At 33.6% G+C, this 9,463-nt stretch overlaps 1 protein-coding gene across 1 annotated transcript in view; it reads right to left on the bottom strand.

The window, feature by feature from the left end:
* Positions 1-9,463, bottom strand: part of ADAM18 (ADAM metallopeptidase domain 18) — a 108,635-nt gene that overhangs the window by 76,496 nt on the left and 22,676 nt on the right. The window contains exons 8-10 of the mRNA XM_010846438.1: positions 8,172-8,243; positions 7,805-7,971; positions 6,759-6,840 (exon numbers count right to left, since the gene is read on the bottom strand). Of these exons, the coding sequence (XP_010844740.1) occupies positions 6,759-6,840; positions 7,805-7,971; positions 8,172-8,243 (321 nt within the window). The remainder of the gene's footprint in view (positions 1-6,758; positions 6,841-7,804; positions 7,972-8,171; positions 8,244-9,463) is intronic.

Genomic DNA, 9,463 nt, shown 5'->3' with positions numbered 1-9,463 from the left:
TTCTCATGATGTACTCTGCATATAAGTTAAATAAGCAGGGTGACAATATACAGCCTTGACTACTTCTTTTCCTATTTGGAACGAGTCTGTTGTTCCATGTCCAATTCTAAGTGTTGCTTCCTGACATGCCTACAGGTTTCTAAAGAGGCAGGTCAGGTGGTCTGGTATTCCCATCTCTTTCAGAATTTTCCATAGTACACTTTAATTATATAAGTATTTTATTTGTCAATTATGTCTCAGTAAAGCTAGAAAGTGAAAGTGAAAGTCATTCAGTCATGTCTGACTCTTTATACAGTCCATGGATTATACAGTCCATGGAATTCTCCAGGCCAGAGTACTGGAGTGGCTACCTTTCCCTTCTCCAGGGGATCTTCCCAAACCAGGGATCAAAGCCAGGTCTCCCTCATTGCAGGTGGATTCTTTACCAGCTGAGCCACAAGGGAAGCCCAAGAACACTGGAAGGGTAGCCTGTCCCTTCTCCAGGGAATCTTCCCTATCCAGGAATTAAACAGGGGTCTCCTGCATTGCAGGTGGATTCTTTATCAGCTGACCTATCAGGGAAGCCAATAAAGCTGGGGGTGGGTAGGAAGAGTTGTGTGGTGTGTGTGTTTGCATGTACACAAATACAGGGAGAAAACAGAGAAGAAAATGAATATGGTACAGGTTCAATAGAGACTTAGAATCTATAATATAGAATATAATAGATACTTCAGGTGGTGAAGAAGTTGGAGTCCACCTGGGATTAACAGAAGCTTTTAGCATTGGTCAGGAGTCTATGCTCAGAGAAAACTAAAAAGAGTTTATGTGACTTTTAGACTGAGGCCAAGTATAATGGACATGGCATCTGGGATCACAGGGCAACTCAGGGCAAAATCTTTACCATCTCTAGCCTGGAAAATATAAAATGTGAATATCAGGAAATTATGACTGCCAAATACACAAGCAGAAAACTTCAGAAAGAAGATAATCCGAATTCTGTCTCCCACATTTCTCGCTGATTCCTGAGACACTCATACAATTAGCAGCCTCAAACTGAAGAGCTCAGCTGAGGCCAGAGCTGCCTTCTGTGAGGCTGAGTTGCTGTTTTGACTTTAACCAAGAGCACTGAACGACAAAACAAGCAAACAAAAATCAACCCTCGTCAGAGAAAAGCAGCAGAATCCAGACTTCCGATGAATGGTATAATGTTCAAGGTCTCAAAGAATATCATTAAAAAAGCCATGGAAACTAAATCAGGATGTGAGCAATGGCCCATAAAACTAGCCTAGAATGTGTATTTTAGAAAAGGAACTGTCTTCAGAAATGGAAAATATAAAGAGAAATCAGTGCCTCATGACAATTCTCAGAAATATTCTGAATACAGCCCAAAATTACTCACATACCAAGAACCAGGAATATCTTGACTGCAGTCAGAAATGGCAATCAACAGAAAGCAAAACCAAGATGCATTTCCTGACAAGGATTTTAAAGCAACCACCATAAAAATGCTCCAATGAGCTATTGCAAAAACTCTTAAAGGAAATTAAGAAATAGAAAATCTCATCAAATAAAGATAATATAAAAAGAACCAAATTAAAACTTCAAAAGATAAAAAATACAATAATAAGAAAATAAACTTCAATAGATGAATTTAGTAAAAAAACAGAGATGACAGAGGGAGTATCAGTGAACTTAAAGACTGATTAGTATAAATTATCCAATCTCAAAACAGAGAAGAAATAGCTTTTGAAAAAATTAACAGAAATACAGGAGCAGTGGGACAATGACAATACAACAACAAAACCTAACATTAATATCATTAGTGGCCCAGAAAAAAAATGCATAGCTGAAATATAGTTGAAGAAAAAAATGGCTTAAAATCTCCTCAATTTGGCAAAAGACACAAATCTACATATTTAATAGATTCACAAAACTTCTAACAATAAACTCAAAATAATGCATGATCAGACACATCATAATTAGATGGCCAGAGAAAACTTTTAAATGTCTTGAAGTCAACCAAAGGAAAACAACAGATTGCTTACAGAGGAACAATGATTAATAGGAGTTCTCATCCTATTAATTCTGAATTAATGTCAGAATTATTTCTAATTCTGACATTAGAAATAATGTCAGACAGAGAATGTAACACAATAGTTTTGAAGTGCTGAAAATGACTTTCATCCAGCAAAAATATTCTTAAATAATGAAGATGAAATAAAGACATTCTAAAATGAAGGAAAATTAAGAGACACATGGCCAGTAACCAAGCTTTAAAAAAAATGACTAAAGGAAGCTCTTCAGACAAGAAAGAAAATGATAATAAAAGAAAACCTGTAACATCAGTAATGAAGAAAGAGGAACAGAAAATGTACTTACATGGGTAGATAAAATAGACTATTTTTCATTTGATTTTTTTCAATAAAAATTATGTTTCAGTGTTGAAAACAAAAATTATAATTTAGTGTATATACTTACTAATTGCTTAGAAGTAATATTTAAGCAAACTATACTATAAAATTTCCCACTTTATGATTATGCACATAATTTCAGATCTAAAATAAATATGGTATTAACATTTCTGTATTCTACTTGAAATAGTAAAATGCTGGTAAACAAACTTGTGTACGTGATCGTGTCACTGTGCATGTGTAATCTCACTACAGAACATATGAAAAATGTTTTACAAAGAGAAATATTGAAAAACACTAAAAAGAGATTGATAGTTTATATAAAGAGACAGGATATATTTGTGTACTATACAGTATTTGTCACAACTGTAATTACCTACACACAGTGGGTTAATGTGTGGATAAAGCTGTAAATAGAACTTTATTTACAATATAGGTGGTTGGCCAGATTTGGCCAATGGGTCATGCTTGCTTATTATGTCTATGATGAATAAATCAAAATAGAATATGAAAAATTGTTCTAGAAAAAATGAGAACTGTAAATGGCAACAGAGGACCAAAAAAAGAGAGATAAAACAGAAAACATAAACTAAGTTGACAAACTGAAATATAGATGCATCAGAAATTAGATTCAGTGCAAATTGTCTAAACACACTAATTAAAAGAAACAGATTGGTGAAACAGAGGAAAAAAACACATGGTCCAGCTGCTGACTGGAAATTCACATAATATATAAAGACAAAAGCAGTTAAGAAAACAGATTTAACATATGAACATTCATCATAAGAAAGCTGGAGAGGCTATATTGATAACAGATGAAGCTAGCTTCAGAAAAAAGATTATCATGGACAAAGGATATTGCATAATAAAAAATTCAATAATAATCTTAAATGTTTGCATATCAAACGTAAGAGCTGCAAAAATATGAGGCTACGATGAATACAATTGAAAGAATAAACACACACATACATAATTTAGTTGGAGACTTCAACAACTCTCATAATTGATAAAAGCACTAGACAACAGGAAATTGTTCAAAAGACATGAAAAATATTATCAGACAGTGTCTATAAAACTGGCATTTATAGAACACTCAACTACAGCATGATATATGTCTTATGCAGTTTGTAACATATATGGCTTTAAACCAAGGTGTTCAGGGACTTCAATAATTGCAAGGTTTCTACCCGTGATTGGGCTTCCCTGGTGGCTCAGTGGTAAAGAATCCATCTGCAATGCAGGAGACAGGAGACATGGGTTCGATTCCTGGGTGGAAAAGATCCTCTGGAGAATAAAATGCCAACCCACTCAAGTATTCTTGCCTGGGAAATCCCATGGACAGAGGAGCCTGACGGGCTACATACAGTAAATGGGGTCACAAGAGTCAGACATTACTTAGCAACTAAACCACCACCACCCATGATATGAAGTTGCACAATTTTATGCCCTGGAAAAAGTTAAGCCAATTGCTCAAGGTAGGGAAAAAGGATTAAAAAGAAAAAGAAAAAGTTAAAAAGAGCAAAAAAAAAAAAAAAAAAAAGATGATGAGTCAAAATGCTCTCATACATACTTAACAAATTTCTACAAAGAAAAGGGAAACAAAATATGATCAAGTAAACAATACAATAAAACTTCTCAGGACAGATGTAAATTAGTACCCAGATTGAAAGTGCTCTAATGTAACAAGCATGTTGGATGATAAAAGATACCATGGAAGGATAAAAAGATCTTAAATGTTTCCATGAAGAAATAAGCTATTAGGATGTTGAATCCTGATGTCAATATAGGAAGTCAATAGATAATGCCTAATTTTGAAGCATCAGTATTAACAAAGCTAGTGGAGGTGATGGAATTCCAATTGAACTACTTCAAATCCTAAAATATGATGCTGTGAAAGTACTGCAGTCAATATGCCAACAAATTTGGAAAACTCAGCAGTGGCCACAGGACTGGAAATGGTCAGTTTTCATTACAATCCCAAAGAAAAGCAATGCCAAAGAATGCTCAAATTACCACACAATTGCACTCATCTTACGTGCTAGCAAAGTAAATTCTCAAACTTCTCCAAGCCAGGCTTCAACAGTACATGAACAGTGAACTTCCAGATGTTCAAGCTGGATTTAGGAAAGGCAGAGGAACCAGAGATCAAATTGCCAACATCCGTTGAATCATCAAAAAAGCAACAGAGTTTCAGAAAAACACCTACTTCTACTTTATTAACTATGCCAAAGTCTTTGACTGTGTGGATCACAACAAACTGTAAAAAACCATTCAAGTGATGGGAATACCAGACCACCTGACCTGCGTCCTGAGAAATCTGTATGCAAATTAAGAAGCAACAGAACTGGACATGGAACAATGGACTGGTTCCAAATTGGGGAAGGAGTATGTCAAGGCTGTATATTATCACCCTGCTTATTTAACTTCTATGCAGAGTACATCATGAGAAATGCTGGGCTGGATGAATCACAAGATGAAATCAAATTTGCTGGGAGAAATATCAATAACCTCAGATAGGCAGATGACACCACCCTTATGGCAGAAAGTGAAGAAGAACTAAAGAGCCTCTTGATGAAAGTGAAAGTGGAGAGTGAAAAAGTTGGCTTAAAATTCAACATTCAGAAAACTAAGATCATGGCATCTGGTCCCATTACTTCATAGCAAATATAAGGGGAAACAATGGAAATAGTGACAGACTTTATTTTGGGGGGCTCCAAAATCATTGCAGATGGTGACTATAGCCACGAAACTAAAAGACACTTGTTCCTTGGAAGAAAAGTTATGACCAACCTAGACAGCTTATTAAAAAGCAGAGACATTACTTTGCCAACAACGGTCCATCTAGTCAAGGCTATGGTTTTTTCAGTAGTGATATATGGATGTGAGAGTTGGACTATAAAGATGAGTGCAGAAGTATTGATGCTTTCGAACTGTGGTGTTGGAGAAGACTCTTGAGAGTCCCTTGGACAGCTAGGTGATTGAACCAGTCCATCCTAAAGCAGATCAGTCCTGAATATTCGTTGGAAGAACTAATGCTGAAGCTGAAACTCCAATACTTTGGCCACCTGATGCAAAGAGCTGTCTCATTTGAAAAGACCCTGATGCTGGGAAAGATCGAAGGCCGGAGGAGAAGGGGATGACAGAGGATGAGGTGGTTGGATGGCATCACCAACTCAATGGACACAAGTTTGAGTAGACTCCAGGAGTTGGTGTTGGATAGGGAGGTCTGGCGTGCTGCAGTCTGTGGGGTTGCAAAGAATAGGACACGACTGCGTGACTGAAATGAACTGAACTGAAATGAAATTTGAATACTCAAGGAATTTATTGGGCATATTACTCAGAAATATAGAGCAAAGGAATGAACAACTATTTCTACACGTATAAGCATGAATAACTATCAAAGACGTAGCTTTGAGCAAATATGTTGTAAACACACACATTGAGAACACATACTCTATTATTTACAGAAAGCTCAAAGAAAGATCAAATTAACCAGTGAGTAAGTGTCAAGATAGGGGGAGGGAGGATTTAGGAGTCTTCTGATATGTTGATAAGATTTTATTTTTTTACCTCTGTGATACTTATACCTATGTATGACTTGGCCAAAATCAAGCATGCTATACATTTATGATTTGTGCAATGTTCTCGATACATGATGCACCTCAATAAAAATTTTATTTAAAAGAAAATATCCACTAAGTTATATGCCAGGAAGGAAAGTTTAAAAACAAAAGGATAAGGATGCAAGAAATATAGATTATGCAAAGAATTGATTTAGTTGTTTACAGTAGTCTTGTAAAACCATTTTTATTTATAATAAGAATAGTTGCTCTATTTGGTAAGATATAATTTTGAAAGAAAAAGTAAGTAGTAGAGTTGTATGCTTCAACTTGTATACATCTTTTAACAAGCTATTCAAAATAGTTCTGAAATGATATATAAAGTAAGAACAAAGCAAAACAATAATACATAGTTAATGGTTACATGTATTTGCAACAATATTATAAAATATGCAAAAACTAGCAAATATGAAGTCATGCCTTCTGTTATTTCCTGAATTTGAAGGAGACATAACAGAAGGCTTTAACTTTTCCCTAAGGTTTTCTGTCCTTAGGAAATCTGATACATGCTATTATCTTTTATGCCAGGTTGGTGAAGAGGTATAGTCATATCTCTTTGTATCATTTTCCTATGTTTGAAATTTATAATTAAATAAACTGAGATTAAAATCATGTTGTCCCAACAAAATAATAATCCATACATATATAGAGAAAAAATCAAGTTTACTTCACTATGTAAAATAATATTTATAAAACACAATATAAAGTTTAGAAGAAAATAGTCACAGAGAGGACACGTATTACATACCACAGCAACATCTGCATCATAGCTTCTATTGCATATTGTGCCAGGAAATGTTGCTCCCACATATTTAGGCTGTTTCCTGTAACTACATCATTATAATGTTTCCTTTTTTTATTAGCATGGTCATTCAGAACGATTCACAAGCTTATTTATTAAGTTAAATCTCCCATAAAATTTAAAATAAGTTTTCAAACATACTATTTTTAATCTGAATAATACCTAATATATTATACAAAATGCTCAAATTTTTGAAAACTATAATTCACCTTAATACCAATTTTTTTTCTTAACCTAACTCCTTGACTTGATATAATTTTATTATATCAAATTCTCCTCAGTTTCCCTTATTCAGCAATTGTTTTGGTCACTAAAAATTAAAAGGAATTTTTAATTTATGGAAAATAATTCTTGCCATCTAAATATAAGCAGTTTTTAAAATTATAGACAGGCATTTCTTCAGTCATGTCCTACTGTTTGCGATCCCATTGGCTGTAGCCCACCAGGCTCCTCCGTCCATGGAATTCTCCACAAGAATACTGGAGTGGGCAGCCATTCCCTTCTCCAAAGATCTTCCCAACTCAGGGATCAAACCTGAGCTTCCCACACTGCAGGCAGATTCTTATCATCTGAGCCACCAGGGAAGCCCTAATCATATTACCAAAAACCTAAATGTTTCTTTATTGAACAGTAGACATGAAATGCATTCACAAATCGTAGGTAATAGTTATTAACTGAATAGTATCAGTTTTGCATCCTTAATAAGTTGGGGTTTGTATGTATTCTGTCATATAGCTGATATTATAAAAGTTCATAAAATATTTTTTCATATGAATTATATTCCAAAATATTTTGTCATATAAGTGATTCAGATTGTTTTTATTTTTATCATGTTTCCTACTACACTATCACCTCGATGGCAACAGCTGTATTTTACTTAACATTTTCAAAGGAGCCTACAGAAAACTGAAAACACTATAAATGTGTTATATTATAAAATTAATGAAATTATTTATGTATATCTCTTTATTAATGCAGAATATTGTGCTTACATAAGTAAGAGTGTTACATCGTGGGGCCAAAGGATAAGATAGTCCTGTTTCCATGCCAAAAATCTTTGTAATAAATCATCAGCATCTCCAGTGGTGGAAATTTGGTTTTTATCTGACCACAATTCCAAGGAGGATAATATCACAGTCAATTTGAACTGACTAAACATCTAAAAATAAGATTTATATTGTATATATTCAAATAAAATAAATCATTATATTGAAACAGTACATAAAAAATAAAGTTTACTTGATTACCTTGGATATTAACCCAAATAAAGGACTTGAAGTCACTAATTTGCCATGATATAATGAAAAGGTTTTCAATGACTTTTCATAAATTTATACATGCAAAAATGTTAAAACTTACTGCATTGACAAGGCCAATAATCTGGATAATTTTCTGTGTTACAGCCATCATTTCTGATCCCATATAATCATACTGAAAAAGAAATTTTTTATGACCCTTTTAAAAATGTAAGTGACAGCAATTTTTCTTGTATGATGAATATCTCTTGATGATAGCAAGCAGGAAAACCAAAAGATTTGTGAGATTAATTAAAATATACTAACATAAAGATAATAATATTTACCATAATGAAAACAAACAACAATAAAAAAATCATACTTAGGGATTCAAAATAGATTCTCACTTGTTATGTATTTTAAAGACACTGTCCAGCAGAAACAATTGAAATCATTAAGAGGTACTAAAATAACTTTACAGATCTGTCTGTATTATAAAGGGATTTCTTGAAGTAGATATTTTCTAAAACAGAAGAAATCAGTCACAGCATTTCCCATTGCATGCTTAGCAATTAAAGAAGAGTAAATAAACATTAAAAATAATTAACATGCTCAAATAAATCTTTAGGAAGACAGAAATCTTAATGATGTAAAGTGAAAATTATGTGGCATGAATGATTCAAAAAGGTTTGATAAAGAACAAAATGAAATAGGGTAAAGGTGAAAAGAAAGAAAATAATTTTTTTGAAACTGATAAATATATTTTTAAAAACTATAGTCAATTTACAATATTATATTAGTTTCAGGTGTACACCATGGTGATTCAATATTTTCTTAGATTATATGCCATTTAAAGTTGAAAAGACTATCAATACCAATCACTTGTGAGAAGATGGAAGCACAAACTGCTACAGTCACTTTTGAAAATTATCAATATCCTCTAAGAGTAATTTACACTAACCTAATGACATAATAATTTCACTCTTATCTAGATACGCAAAAGACACTATGTTTACCAAATGGATATTTTTCCAAAAAAGAAATGCAAGTGACCAACAGGTACAAAAAAAGGTATTCAACATTACTAACCATCAGGGAAGTGAAAACAAAATCCACAGTGAGATTTCACCTCACACTGGTCAGATGGCTATCATCAAAAAAACAAAACAAAAGAAAAAAAAAAAAAAAACAGCTTACATATGCCTAAGAAATCTGTATGCAGGTCAAGAAGCAAAAATTGGAACCAGACATGGAACAACAGACTTTTTCCAAATCGGGAAAGGAGTACATCAAGGCTGTATATTGTCACCCTGCTTATTTAACTTAAATGCAGAGTACATCATGTGAAATGCTGGGCTGGATGAAGCACAAGATGGAATCAAGATTTCCAGGAGAAATATCAATAGCCTCAGACAT

Source organism: Bison bison, unplaced genomic scaffold (assembly GCF_000754665.1).
Source record: "Bison bison bison isolate TAMUID 2011002044 unplaced genomic scaffold, Bison_UMD1.0 scf7180017864236, whole genome shotgun sequence".
Lineage (NCBI taxonomy): Eukaryota > Metazoa > Chordata > Mammalia > Artiodactyla > Bovidae > Bison > Bison bison.
The sequence above is the reverse complement of the archived record's forward strand: the minus strand, read 5'-3'. Positions and strand labels throughout refer to the sequence as shown.